The sequence below is a fragment of the Jaculus jaculus genome, chromosome 18 (assembly GCF_020740685.1).
Source record: "Jaculus jaculus isolate mJacJac1 chromosome 18, mJacJac1.mat.Y.cur, whole genome shotgun sequence".
Classification (NCBI taxonomy): domain Eukaryota; kingdom Metazoa; phylum Chordata; class Mammalia; order Rodentia; family Dipodidae; genus Jaculus; species Jaculus jaculus.
This window is the reverse complement of record NC_059119.1, coordinates 8,543,320-8,559,343: the sequence shown is the minus strand read 5'-3', so window position 1 is coordinate 8,559,343 and position 16,024 is coordinate 8,543,320. Positions and strand designations below refer to the sequence as shown.

At 37.9% G+C, this 16,024-nt stretch overlaps 1 protein-coding gene across 1 annotated transcript in view; it reads left to right on the top strand.

The window, feature by feature from the left end:
- Ctnna3 (catenin alpha 3) overlaps positions 1-16,024 on the top strand; it is a 1,402,587-nt gene that overhangs the window by 1,285,493 nt on the left and 101,070 nt on the right. Inside the window, exon 15 of the mRNA XM_045137244.1 lies at positions 408-589. Coding sequence (XP_044993179.1) covers positions 408-589 — 182 coding nt within the window. The remainder of the gene's footprint in view (positions 1-407; positions 590-16,024) is intronic.

Here is a 16,024-nt window from a genome sequence, read left to right as displayed (position 1 = left end):
CAATGTTTTACACTTCACTTTCAAAATATATTACTAGCGCAATTAAAAACATATGCATTTTCTCACAAAAAGTTATGCCTAATTTAAATTTGGATTAACTTAAAAATTTAATTCATTCATAATTGGCAAAACATCAGGTCATTTTAAGGAGTAGACTTGCTATGTCAGACACCAAACACTTCCTTTCCAACCTCAAATGTGATGTCACAGTATTAGAGGACATATTTGTAATTTAATAGCTTTTCTATGTGAAGCAAAAAAAGAAGAGTTTTGATTAAATAACAGGCTATAAAGTGCTTCTGGTTTTAAGTGAATGCATTTTTTGGATAACTTATAATAACCAAAATTTCCCAGAATGCTGTTTCCATAGAGAAACAATTTTGAGATTGAATTATCTCGCATTTTAGGCTAAGATGACTCAACTGCCTGAGGCAGAAAAAGAAAAGATCGCCGAGCAGGTTGCTGATTTCAAGAAGGTGAAGAGCAAGCTGGATGCTGAGATTGAGATATGGGACGACACAAGCAACGACATCATTGTTCTCGCCAAGAAGATGTGTATGATCATGATGGAGATGACAGACTTCACGAGGTATTTATGTGGGAAACGGTGTGCAGTACTGATGATGGAGAGATAAGACTGTCACATTACTGAAATTTAAAGTTTCTCTGAGTGACAGATTCCAACGTGAAATGGTAAAGGCCAACATAAATAATATCATAATATCCAATTAGAAAGTTGTAGTGTATAATTGCAGTTTTTGGTAAATATAGAAAGTCTCTCTCACACTCACACAGACAAAAAAAAATCTACACCATACAGTTTTTCCCTCGCCTTTTGCAGACATCTTGCCAATGCATTAAATTAACATGTTACCTTCACCCAGAATATGATAATTAAGGTCTGGTGACATTTGGAGTTATCCAAACAGATAATGTCTATAGCTACCTAACTTTAGTTTTAGTGGCATGATCAAGATCTGTAGTATGTGGTATTCCTGATATTACCATCTGGTATATTTGAAATAAAATGGCCTAATAACATATGCAAGTAGAATATGAATTGTGTATATATTCCAGAAATTCAAATGTAATTTCATAGAACTGACAAAAAATAAACTGTATAGAGTTTGTTCTACCAGTTACTAAAATTTACAAAACTAAAAAACAAAACAACAAAAATACTATTATTATGTCTTGATTTAGTAGTGAAAATTGCTGAATATAAAACCCTCAAAAAAGCTAGGCATGGTGGCACACACCTTTAATCCCAGCACTTTGGAGGCAGAGGCAGGAGTGAATTCCAGGTCAGCCTGAGCTAGAGTGAGACCCTACATCGAAGAAAAAAAAGAAAAAAAAAAAAAACTCAAAAAGACAGATTTACATGTAAAAAACAAAGACAGATTTACATGTAGAAAAAGGACAGATTTATGTGTAGGAAATCACCCTATTACTATGTACTATATACAAAACTAACTTGGAACACGTGTAGTTGTAAATTATAATAAGAGGAGGTGAGGCAGTTAGGGTGACTGGGCCATAGACAGTAAAGGCAGGAGCATCTTTAGGTCTGCCCTTGCAATCTCTGCTTTGCTGGAGACCAAAGAATGATTTGCCTTCTGGCCTGTTTTTCCATGAACAACCTGGGCCCCTCCCTGGGAGGGAGTTCCTATTTCATAGAATTTAAATCTGATCCTGACATAGTGGTGGGTTAAGCTCAGCCCTAAAATCGTGGCTTCATGGTGGGCCTCTTCTTGAGCCAGCCACCAGCCCAGACCAGTCAGCTCTCACTCTGGCTCACCTGAGCCTGAAGGTCAAACACCGACCCCCCCCCCCCCATACACAATGTTATAAATAGACCCTTACCAGGGGAAAGCTCTCTCTTGTTTGGACCCTGAACTTCCAGGTTCTGATGAACCCTCAGTCCAGCTGGACTGAAACAAGAGGAGATCCCCCTCCCTCACTCCCACATGGGCTTGCTACTCTCTCCTGCCCCCACATGGCAGGAGCTCTGCATTGTCTTTTCTTCCCTTTTTCTAGTGGAGACTCCTTACCCTCTTATCCATGGATTTTAATTCTTTAAATGCCCAAGATAAGAATCCAGGGTGCCCTGAATTTATTGGTATGTTGCCATATTGGTATATTGGCAAAGAAATCCAAAATTACTTTTTCATAGAAACCTTAACAGTCATTCAGTGGTGTGTACATGACAAAAAGTTTCTGAATGTTACTTACACAGGAAGGTCTCAAGACTATATTGAATAACATAAAATACCATATATCAATAGAATGCATATTAAATTGCAAACATATTTGGAAAAAATTACAGTAAAGGATATCAAAACTGCATAATGGTATTTATATATAAATATTAGATAAAATAACAAATAATAAAATTGTAATAAAATGTCATTACAATTAATATAAAATGTATAGATATTTCAGCATTTTCCTTGATAAAAGACATAACTAGTAGATATTTGAACAAATTTTACTTTAAAAAGTAGGGTTAAGTTTTAATTTTTTTATTAGTTATGGATATACTTACCATGTAAACAGCACATGTTGGTACCATCTTTTCCATCATGCCTGCCCCTTTTCCAAAGGGTCTCTCCTTGTTAGGGATGCAGGTCATCACCATGGAAATTGTGGGGCATGCATTTTGGGGGCAGCTGTGAGTTATGGGGAAGTAATGTCTCTGTGTATAATTTCCCAACTTGTGGCTCTAATAATCTTTCTGTCCCCTCTTCTGAAAAATTCCCTGAGCCATGTTGGGTTCATTTTAAGTCTATTTCAGTAAAAGGCTCATAGGAGCCTCTGGATGTCTGGTTTGGTAGTTATTGAGTGTCCTCAGTGTCTATCTCCTTCCCCCTTGAACTGATACCAGGTTCACCAAGAAAGCAGCACTCTTGTTCATTTCCATAATTCTTCTGTGGTTTTAGATATTAGAATTTTTTATTATTATTCATTTAAGTGACAGAGAATGAGTGAGTATGGGCACAGCAGGGATTTTGCTACTGCAATCAAATTCCAGACACTCCAAACACATGTGATACTTCTTGCATCTGTCTTTACGTGGGTACTGGGGAACCAAATGTGGGCTGACAGGCTTTGTAAGCAAACCTCTTTAAACACTGGGCAATCTTTTCAGTTGCCAGAATTTCTTTTAAGTTTGTACAATTGGTCAAAACTCTTAGAAGTAGCCAAGTTAGAGAGAGTAAAATGAAAGGAACATGAATTAGTATAAGCTATAAGCTTCATTTTGGAAATACATACAAGATAAAAACAGTTATCCTTACCTGGCTATTTGGCTGCTGTATGTGCATCTATTTTTACTTCAGAGAATCTTTCCCAGTGAAATAACCCAAATAATCCAAAGAAGACCCGTTCATGCATGGAACAATGATATAGAATTATTCAACATAGTAGAATCACTATGACAGTAAAAGGAATGATGAGCTGCTATATGAAGAAGAATGTACAAAAACGAAGTCAAGTTTTTTAACAGATATTTAATGAAATGTAGAATGTCCTTTGAAAAGAAAATGTACTCTGATCTGAATTTTATAGCATAATATATATGTGTGTCAATTCGCTTAGTATTTCTCCTTTGTTTGGTCTAATGCCAAAATTATTCTTTATGACAGAACACTATTCTAATTTGTATTCCTTTGAAGGAAAATTCGTTTTTCAAAGACAATAGGCAGTGAAGATTTTCCTGCAGGTTTCAATGGAAAGTTAGAAAATTAAATTTATACCATACATTGCATTTCATAATGGATGGCTTTCAGAAATCAGTTTCTATTTTCCCTTCTTAAAATCTAGCCATGTTTTTCAACCATACCCTACAGCTTCCAAATAGCCCCTCATTCCTTGTCATGCAGAGTAATTTAGTTTTGACCTATGCCTCACTTTGTGCAGAGAAAGGTTCTAGCAATCTCTTGATCTTTCATTGTGTCTCTGCATGTCCCTCTCTGTCCATCCCTCATTTTTTGTGTGTCTCTTATTTCCCTCCACATATGAACACACACCTTTATAGTAAACACATACATATGCATATGCCATAGTACTACATACAAACATGTTTTTGCAACTTCATCACAGATTTAAAAAAAAATATTTATTGCTTTCAGATAGATTTTAATGTATTTCCGCTTGGCCTCAAACTCCCTATGTGGCTGGGGATGACCTTGAACTTCTGATCTTTGTGCTTATGTTTCCCAAGTGCTGATATTATAGAAATGTGCCACCCCACCTGGTTTATGTGTTGCTGAGTATTGAACTCAGGGCTTTGTGCATTCTAGGCAAGCACTCTCCCACATGAACTATCTATCCTGGTTATCATGTATAATTTAGTTACCTGTTAATATTTTGGAAATTTATGGTTTTCTATGATATATATGTATATATAACATACATATATATGTATATATATATATCTCACTCTTTACACACACACACACACACACACACACACACACACACACACACACACATATATCCAACCAGATACTAAATTACACATTGTTAAAGAATGATTACATATATATGTGTAATTTAGTATCTGGTTGGATTTCCGGACAGAAATATTTGAAAAGATCATGTCACATAAGCTTTCCCCAAATTAGGAGAAAATTGGAACATACAAAAAAATCTGTATGTGATTTCAGTATTTCCCCTCTCTGAGATACACAGAAAAATGTAGACATTACATTGCCTTGGATAATGTGTACATCAAGTTCCAAAAGAGCCATGGCTGCTGCTATAGCATTGCCCTGTGTCTATAGATCTAGAGCACAGGGACCACAATGATCAGATACTGTGTCGAAGCCTGGAGAGATGGCTAAGTGGTTAAAAATATGTTGTTCAGCAATGACTACCATCCTATATTCCATTCTCCAGCACCACAGAAAGCCAGGCCCACCGAGCGGAACAACCATCTGTATTTCATTTGCAGTAGTACAGGTTTTGTCATACCTATTCTCACTCTCTAATTTGCTCTCTCTTCTTGAAAATAAATAAATAAAATGTGAAGAAAACAAATTCCTTGGGGAAGAGATTTATGGAGCAGCAACAGATAAAGCACACACACAAAAAAAATTGTGCCAAAGCAAAATACCTCATATCAAGTGCTAAAGTAATGAATATATTTTGGGGCTCTTCACTCTACAGCAAGGACTACAGGAATACAGAGTAAAAGTAAATGGATTGGATGGTGGAATTTGAAAGATCTTAATTTTCTTATTTTTTTTTTTTTTTGAGGCAATCCCAATAGACTGGCCTTTTTTATGAGAGTATGTGCGTGTGTGTGCATGCGTGCACGTGAGAGAGAGAGAGAGAGAGAGAGAGAGAGAGAGAGAGAGAGAGAATATTGGTGCACCAGGGATGTCAGCCACTGCAATCAAAGTCCAGATGCATGTGTCCCTGTGCACATGTGCTGCCTTGCACACGTGCATCACTGTGCATGTGGCTTATGTGGTACCTGGAGATTACAAACCAAATCCTTAGGCTTTGCAGGCAAGCGCCTTATCCACTAAGCCATCTCTTCAGCCCGGATCTTCACTTTGGAGGGAAAGGAAATACAGGACAGGTGTCCCTGAAGATACTCTAGTGACTGGAAAAATGTGGTTCCCAGAAAGGATAGAAAATTATAATATATACGAAAGTACTCTCTTATCACCAGCAAAAGTGTTATCTGCTATGGAGAGAAGGAAGTGAAGGCCGTTGCACTAGATAGAAACTGTGCTGAAGAGGCAGGTTCAGTCATTCCACCAAAGGCGGATGCAAGAAGATACTGCAAGAGAATCTGAACTAGTCATTGAGTGAAAACTCTCTCTCTCTATCAAACACAAAATAGCAAAATAAAACTCAAGCAGACAAAATTAAGAGAGATGAATCTGAAACAGTAAATAGAGTAAGAAGTAAAATAATTTGGTAAAGCTTAGGGGAAAAGAGGTAAAGATTTTTTTTTTTAAATTTATTTATTTATTTATTTGAGAGCGACAGACACAGAGAGAAAGACAGATAGAGGGAGAGAGAGAGAATGGGCGCGCCAGGGCCTCCAGACTCTGCAAACGAACTCCAGATGCGTGCGCCCCCTGGTGCATCTGGCTAACGTGGGACCTGGGGAACCGAGCCTCGAACCGGGGTCCTTAGGCTTCACAGGCAAGCGCTTAACCGCTAAGCCATCTCTCCAGCCCAAGATTTTTTTTTTTTTAATGACAGATTATAAAGCACTCACAGAAGAATATATTCAAATATTTTTTTTTGTTTACTAAGTAGAATTTTTGTGTGGACACATCATGTGTAGTGAAATCATTTCCCTCCTCCCTGCCCCCATTCCACTGAGGGCCCTCTTTAGTGAGAATGCTGGTATTCACCATGAGGTTGTGAGCTATGAGTTATGAGAGCAGCAGTCAGTCATTGAGGAGGGAGGGCTATGCAAATATTCTCTCTCACCCTGTGGCGCTTAGTCTTTCAGTCCTCTCTTCCCGAAAATTCCTTGAGACATGGTGGGTGTGCTTTAAGTCTACTTTAGTGTCAAGCACTTAGCAAATTCTGGATTTCTTGGTATTAGATTTTTAAAAAGAAAAGCAATGTTTAATCAAATGAATAATGATTGTGAGATAAAGGTAAACGAATAATAATGAGGTCCAAGGAGGGTCTGGGGAGATGGCTCAGTGCTTGCTTGCAAAGCCTGCCAGCCTATGCTCAGTTCCCTAGGGCACACATAAAGACAAAGGCGAAAAGTGACATAAGCATCTGCTGTTCTTTCATTTGCAGTGGCCAGAAGCATGCATGTGTGAGCATGTGCAAACACACACACACACACACACACACACATACACATTAAATAGTTAAAACCTTATTTTTAATTGTTAAAGAAAAAAAAAACTTTGGAATCAGAGAAAAGAAAGAAGATCTAATACACTTGTGTTTGGAAACTTTGAAGAATAAAAACAAAACAACTATTAATTTTAAAAATCTAGATCAAGATTTTTCACATCTAAGACTAATTGAAATTTATATACTACAGTATCCTATCTAGGGAACTAGAATCAAAATAACTCCAAAATATATTTTCTTCATAGAATTACTAATATGCCACATATGCAACATTCTATATGAGTGAACATTTATATGATTTCATGGTAAAAGCAGGTATACAATGGGAATTTGTGAAAATCCAACCTTCTCACCACCGAATGGAAGTAGTGTAAGTTTAATTGTGCCTAATTTTGCTCCATGTGAATACCTCCATATCTCTAAACAATTTACTTTTTCATATTTTTTTTTCTTATGTTATTTTTTATTTGTTTATTTGAGAGAGAGAGATAGGCAGTGAGAGATATAGAGGATGAGAGAGGGGGAAAAGAAAATAGGCACTCCATAACTGCTTCTTTTTTTCTATTTATTTATTTGTTTGTTTTTATTTTATATAAATTGTAACAAGATTTTCTCTTTTATCCCCTTGCCCTAGCTCCCAATGCCCTTGATATACTCCTCCTCATTAGGGTCATGGTGTTCGCTGTGGGGTCTATAAAGTTCTCTGTCAGTCCCTGTGGGATGGTGGGGGCCTATGCCTCAGGATATTCCTACATGCTCTGTGGCTCTTACAATCTTTCTGTCCCCTCTTCTGCGATGTGCACTGAGCCATGGCAGGCCTATTGGTGGTATGACTTAGTGTTGAGTTCTCTGTAGCCTGTGGATTTCTGTTTTGAAAGGTTTTCATTGATCACAGTGCTTTTTGCCATCAACCTGGGGCTGGTTGTCAGGATAGCAGTAAGAGCAATATTCACGTCACCACTTCCCCTGCAATTTCTGGCCCTGTAGATGTGGTAGAGATGGCACATCTCATGGTGGGCAGTTGACTAACTTCTGTCTTATTGGTGGATCATGGCTCTCCTCCCTTTTCTCTACCATCTATAAAATAAAGCAGATTCTGCAAGCAAGAATGAGAACAGCTTGAGTTAAATGGGGGTATGCAAATTTGAGATTTTTTTTTTTTTTTGGTATGTAAGCCCACTCTTCTTCTGAGGGGGAGCAGTAGGGGGCTTCTCTTTAGAATATATACATTCCCTGACAATGGGATCCTGACTTGGTTTCCAGTACCAAATATGAGTTTTCTCCTACTGAGTGGGCCTCATGACCAATCAGAGAACAGTTGGTTATCCACAGAAGCTGTGTGCAACCATTGCACAAGTGTATACTTCTTGACAGTCTGGTTGATTTCATAGTCTGTAAGGTCTCCTGTTTATTCATGCTATTGGTGACTGTGTTCCTCCGGGAGCTCTCACAGGACTTTCCTGCACTATGAGGGCCAGCCAGGTGAGAGGAGGAGCCTTCTTTTAAACCGTCACTGGAGAGCAGTGTAAATAGTTACAGTGGATACATTTAGACACATGGTCTAGAAATAGAGGGGGAAACCATGAAAAAGAAACCTGTGCGAAACATGAATGTTTGAAAACAGAAGAATGCTTATTACTTGTTTGTGTGTATTTGTGTAACTTAATGGCATGTGTGGGGGTGGGTGGTGCATGCATGTGTCTGTGCCCAGGCGGCACCCACCCCATCTACTTGGCTGCAGAGGGGTGCACAGGACTATGGTGGCTGGAGGGGATCTCCAAGTGTCCTGGTCCAGTGTTCTGCCAACCATTCCTACCTGAGTCATAGTCCTTCACTGAGCCTAAGGCTTGCTGTTTTTAACATCAGCTTTGGCAATTCTGGTCTCCCAGAAGACTGGGGATATGTACACTGTGGACACACCTAGCTGTGTGTGTGGGTTCTAGAAATTCAAACTCTGGTGGTCTCAGACCCCGCAGGACCTCATGCTTGTTCAGGAAGTGCACTTAGCTTCCAGTGTCTTTCCTGCCCTAAATTTGCACACAGGTCTTATGTAGTCCAGACTGCCTGAATCTCACTATGTAGGTGAGGCTGTCCTTGAACTTCTGATCCTTCTGCCTTTACCTTTCAAGTGCTGGGATCATGGGCATGTTCCACTGTGCTCCATGAGAAACAGATGTTTTGAAGTTGTTGGCACACAGAATGCAAAAAGAAAGAGTACTTGATTGAAAATACAACATAGCAAGGAGAACACTGGGCAGGACTTAGAAAAATCTTGAGTAATTTATGAGAATCAATGAGTGATCTCACCTACAGTCCTTAATGAAGATGGGAAGATTGGAAAGATTCTAATTTGAGTGATTTTCAATTTATTGACTTTTGTCTGACTAGCTTGACTGGATAGTATACAGGGGAAAATCATTATTAGGAGCTATGTACAAAAGAATTATAAAATGGTAGATGTAGGATAAAAATAGAGGCTCAAAGCAGTATTAAAGAAGGTAAGCGACATGATATCATTTTCTAATGTTGGAATATTTAAATGAATATATTTCAAGACAAAGGAAAAGAGGAATGTGATGGACAGGGTGGAATTTTAAAAGCAGTAAAAGCCACAGCAATAATTAGACAGGTAAACCACATACATTGAGAAAGGAACAGAAAAAATAAACAGGTATGAATGGAAACCTACACAAATTTTTACATGGTTATTATTTCTAGTCTAGGCCTGCATGAAGGAGCTGAGAAACAGGAGAGGATTTCTTGGCCATCTAGTGAGTAGATTACATTAGCCCACTATTCTCTGTAATATAAAATAATATTTTATAATCCTTTCATAGTGATCCTTTTTTGAACTATCATTTATTTTTGTTCAAATATTTCTTCTTGTATGTCAATGAGTATACATTTTATGAAATATAGCTTATCTTTTTCCTATACTCATAATTACAATATGCACACAAATATGCATAATATTTATTTTTAATTGTACATATGTGTATATAAAGTTGGATTCTATTATTGGGTGAGATCTGTGGAATTCTGAAATTCAAATGTAGAGAGATACAGCTTTGATAGAAAAAAAGATTTAAGTATCTAAAAGGTAGCCAGGTATTAATTAACTTATTTTTTGTTAAATCTATTTTGAGGCCTAACACACATTTACTAGGAGCAGTGTGAATGGAACTGGTTGGGCTTCCATGAATTCTAGACCAGCACAAAATCTGCAAGAGGATTTCAGGATGAGAGAGGATATGTTGGAATGCATGAGAGGGTCCCAACTAGGAAACACAGACAATTGCACGGGGAAATAGAGAGAAAGATGGGGAAAAACTGCCCCATGCGAGGGGCTGTTGCTCTTAAAGAAAGGAATGTCTTATTGTGGGTTTTCTTTTAATTCAGTTGGCAAGGTCTCTGCTATGCCAATGACTCTGAGGGAATTTTAAGCTACAGTTAGGGCATTAGGAGAGAATTCACAGCTGAATAGAGTGAGAACTCAATGGAAAATAGACATATTTTATGATACTCCAAAGGTAAACACTGCATCGTTCTCACAATCCCAGGTCTCTCTGTCAAGGCCATCCACACACACAGATGTATCATATTGCTTAAATTGCAGCAAAGGTAGGAAAGAAATTTTGGATTTCAGACTCAAACTCTTTCATTCCAACGGAATCCAGAGTCAGCTAAGTTTTAGAGCATATAAACTGTGCTCATTCAAAAGATTATCCAAATGCCTCTGAAATACTGCAACATGAAAAATGTCAAAGTGCATTGTAACATCTGTCTAGCCATATGTGTAATATATGTGGGAACAATGCAGCTGTTATGTAGCCTTCTATAGTCACTCAAGATAAATATTAAATGCTGCATATCTCAAATGAGTGGGGATTGCCTGGTCCAGAAGAGTTTGTAGTACAGACAGCAGTTCCTTTGATTTCTTATTTGCATAATGTCTCAAGGAGGTTCTGAGAATCTTGGTCAGGCAGCTGGCTAAGCCTACCTGTGTGCAAATGAGTCAAAGGCGAAATGAAGTTCACTAGTAGCAGCTCCACACAGAAGAAAATTAAATTGCTCATGGTCAGATATGAGGAGATGAAAGCCCCTCAGGTAGGTATTCTAATACATTTCAAAATATATACTGAAGGACGTTGGTGAATTACACATAAGCTTTTGGTTTGCACCATTTTCCAGATAAAGAATATAATCATAATGCACAAGTGCTCTGCATTCATAAGATGGAACAAAGTCTTTAGTTTATTATGTGATTAGGCACACCCTACATAACACCTTGATATCCCTTGAGGTATGCCTCCTGCAAAATATCTGATTAGAAAGGGCAGATTGAGGCATCACGGGGGTGCCAGTTTGCCAGCTGGTCACCATGTGTCGAACTGGTGTTTTGCGATGAGAGCTGGCTGACCTCTGCTGAAGACACAGACAGTATCTAGCTACCCCAGGCAATCGCAAGCCACAAGTGAAAACACAATCTCTCAGATTTGTAATGGAATTCCAAGAGATGTCAAGGTGAGTCACATCACATAAATGTCGCCTACTCTGACTGTGTTCAGGACATCTGCCCACGCTACTTTCTATTCCATTTCCTTCTCGAATAATGAAGCGACTTTCTTGCGTGCCAGTGGGGATGGGAGTCTTAAAGAGCATCAACAGAAAAGGACATTATACATTTCCAAACTTGCTCATTTGTTATAGCCAGGGGCAGGTTCTAAATTGCAATCACTCTTGATAAGAGCAAAACTCATTTACTACAGCTTCACAAATCTAAGAAAAGGCACGCATATCAGGCAGCAAGGTCCCATGACAGCCTTGTCAGCAAATGCTCGCTTCAGGTTCAGTGTTTGTCCATTACTTTTTAAATTAAAAATGCCTATGAATGACTGCTTTAACCAATGCATTCTAACAAATAGATAAGTAGCCCAGTTTTTATAAGACAGCGCTCTAGTATATTTTCAAGTAATGATCTTTTTTTTTTAATTTTATTTTTATTTATTTATTTGAGAGCGACAGACACAGAGAGAAAGACAGAGGGAGAGAGAGAGAATGGGCGCACCAGGGCTTCCAAGCCTCTGCAAACGAACTCCAGATGCATGTGCCCCCTTGTGCATCTGGCTAACGTGGGACCTGGGGAACCGAGCCTCGAACCGGGGTCCTTAGCCTTCACAGGCAAGCGCTTAACCGCTAAGCCATCTCTCCAGCCCTCAAGTAATGATCTTTTTTTTCAGTGTTATTTTTCCTCAAATATCATTTTATTAGTCTTGCCATTGAATCATTTCTCTTCCTTTAACTGTCATGTGCTTGGACCATTAATCTGATGTTGACTGAGTATGCCTTCATGGAGCTCTCCATCTAAACCAGACAACCTAAGTTAATCAGGCTTCCTTGGTGTGGATAAGTACACAGGGTTGGTAGAAAGTATGGAGAGTAGTGATAGGAATTGAGAGACAGAGGCATCAATAAAAAATAATTATTCCATTTTGCTAAGTGAAAAATTACAACTGCTGTTATTATGGGTTGCAAATAGAGGTAAACATGTAAAATGATGAAAATGCTATTTTTTCTCTATCACAGTTTTCTTCTATATATACTGTATAATCTCATGTATGATTTAAGAATACACAAATCATTATTAACATGGTCTCTAGGTAAAGGGACAGCATAGAATAAAAAAAAAAAGAGATGTAAAGACACAATTATCCTGATCTGTGTAGATGAAGGAGCAATCTGACATTGTGTGGATCAAGTGGAAGGCAGATAATGTGGAATGGGGAGCTTGAGACTGAGAATGACATTACTTTGGAGGGAATTACCATGACAACAAGTGTGACCAAGATGGGTAACCCCAGAAGCCTTTGAATCAGGAAACAAACATTATCATTCATTCATTTTTAGCATATGTTCTCTCAGTTATTTAGAGGACAGATTTGCAAGATACAAGAATGAACTTAGGGACACCAGATGAAGGCTTCTTTTTTGAGAATCAGATCAACATGACAATAATAAGAGGACAAAAAGTACAGATCCAAAAATTATTTAGATGAATAAATGGAAAGATACAATTTTTGATTGCATATAGGCTTGAGGGGAAGGTGGATTCCAGGAATCTACATTTACTGATGGATGTGCGGTGATAGCTCACCCTAAGGGACAGAAGGCACACCGGAAATCACTTAGCCTGTCTCTCTCCCTTACAGTTCGCACACTAGCGTTTATAATTTGGATTTTTTTCCAGTGCACTATAATTTTGAAAGCTCTCATCCATCCATTACTTAAGCCCCATGAGAATCCTCTGAAATTGAGTGATCATATAGTTTTATCCACTTTTTTGTCAGATAAGAGCTCTGAAAATTACATTCCTCAAATGCACATGCTCATGAGAGTATGTTATATATTTATTTATTTATTTCCACTTAGTTTCCCTAGTCCCAGTTTGACAGTCAACCTGGATGGGACAACTTCAAGTATAAGGAATATACTGTTTAGTCAGAATTTGTATTTAATAGGCAAGTTTTGCATATACACATTCTATTTGGAGGATCATATTAATTTATGTGTTACATCAAGGCATTTGACTGTAGGGATTGACAACATCATTCTAATGCTCCTGTCATATCTGTTGCAAATCTGTTTTGTATTCCTACACGGTTCTACCACAGACAACTTTTATTTTGTAAGCAGCATCCAAAAAAATTGAGCAGGGCGTGGTGGTGCATGCCTTTAATCCCAGCACTGGAAGGCAGAGGTAGAAGGATCACCATGAGTTCGAGGCTACCCTGAGACTTCATAGTGAATTCCAGGTCAGCCAGGGTCAGAGTGAGACCTACCTCAAAAACCAAAACAAACAAAGAAACCAAAAAAAAAAACAAAAAACAAAACAAACAAACAAAAAAAAAAAAAAAAAAACAGGCTGGTGATCACAGGGCATGAGTATTGTACGGAGCTGGTTCCCCATGTTCTGGGCCCTGCCCCATACCATACTCTGCTAAGGGCCCCAGCTGAAACTAAGAATAATTGGTGAAACAAGCAAGGGTGCTCTTTTCTTGGTGAACCGGGTACCAGCACAAGGATGAAGGAGATCAGCACGGAGAAAAATCAACTCATACCAAATTAGATATCCAGAGACCCAGAGGCCCCCAACACCTCATCACTGAAGCAGACCAGAAATGAAACATGGCTCAGGGAAATTACACAAGAGGGGGTGGAAAGAATGTCAGAGCTACATGTTGGATCATGATATGCAGAGACACTTCCCCTACCCATAACCTCAACAAGGAGGGGGCGGGGAGGGGGTAGGACACAGATGAGCCTAACAATGGTACCAACTTGACTGTATTCCCTGAGTACAAAACTAATTAATAAAAAAAAAATTAAAAAAAGATGAGGACTGCTTATCTGGATTGTATACATATGTGTTTTTGAGGCAAATGAGAAAGAGAGAATGGATTGAAATATGTTTCACATGAAGAAGTTGGCAATGGCGTGATCTCATAAACTAATTGAGGAGGCTTGTCAAATTATGTTTGGCAACTTACAATCTTGGACTGAAAATGAGAGTTAGATCAGAATTAATCTGAGTGCTGTTTATATTAGACAGTGTTCATTCTTTTGAATAAATGAATTGCTCATCTCTTCTGACCTGGATGGGCATCATGTTCTAAAAGGTATGGGTTTTTCCATCAGCAGTTATCCATTAAGATGTGTAGCTCTTATTACTTATTACTTTAAATCTGAAATTCTAATTTATATGTTTAAAGATAAACATTTAAATATTTGGATCTACCATTTAAATACTATGCACATCCTTAATAATTCTCTATAATTTAGGTTAAATTAATCTATTGTATAAATTTCCAGATCAACTCATTTATGTTTGTGGATAGTTGAAACAATTTTAAACAAGAAATTTAGAATACCTATTCTTGAACAGAAATAAAAAAATGCCTGCATAAATATTTTTACCCCTCTAGTAGATTTACTGATTCTGAATGTCAAATCAAAGCAATTATGAATACTTTTTAAAAGAACTAGTTTTATTGATTGCTCTTTATAGATGAGACACTATTTCTTGTACTAATCACATTTGATCAAGTAACAATGCTAATGCTAAATTCAACATGATTCTTAGAGAAGATACAGCCGTTTGACGAAACTCATAAAGCTAAGTAGACTGCAGAGCCTAGGGTGATTTTTTGTTGTTGTTTATTTTCATTTATTTATTTGAGAGTGACAGTCAGAGAGAGAGAGGCAGAGAGAGAGAGGGGTTGAGAGAGAGAGGCCAAGGTCTCTAGCCACTGCAAACGAACTCCAGACGCGTGCACCCCCTTGTGCATCTGGCTAACATGGGTCCTGGGGAATCGGGAATCGAGCATCAAACTGGGGTCCTTAGGCCTCATAGTCAAGTGCTCAACCACTAAGCTATCTCTTCAGCCCCCTAGGGTGGTCTTAATTTATTATTTTTCATTATAGACATGCATAGCATGTATACATCATATATTAATACCATCCATCCCCTAATACCTAAAATAATTTTGAATATTTTAGCTCCCTAGTTGTTTCTGTTGTTAACTTTTGAAAAATATGGGCCTACAATTCATTAATCACATTTTTATCATAAAATGAAGAAAATAATGATCTTTGCAACCCTATGTGTAGTTTACTTAGTGTGCATATGTTAAAATTAAATGTTCCTAAAATCTAGGCATGGTGGCACAGACCTTTAATCCCAGCACTTGGGAAGCAGAGGTATGAGGATTGCCATGAGTTCAAGGTCACCCTGAGAGACTACATAGTGAGTTCCAGGTCAGCCTGCGCTAGAGAGAGACCTTACCACGAAAAGAAAAGAAAAGAAAAGAAAAGAAAAGAAAAGAAGAGAAAAGAAAAGAAAAGAAAAGAAAAGAAAAGAAAAGAAAAGAAAAGAAAAGAAAAGAAAAGAAAAGAAAAGAAAATGTTCCTTCATGCTTGTATATTAGTCAACCATCTCTGAATGTTTTTCTCAAGAGTGCATGAGGCCAGGCAAGAATGAAAGAAATATTTACTTCTTACTCTATAGCACATATCCTTTAATGGCATTTGAACATACTTCTGTTGAAATTTTAAGTTACACATATGGAAGGTAGTAAAGGTATGTTCATGTATGTAAAATCAAGATCCCATCCCCCCCATATCC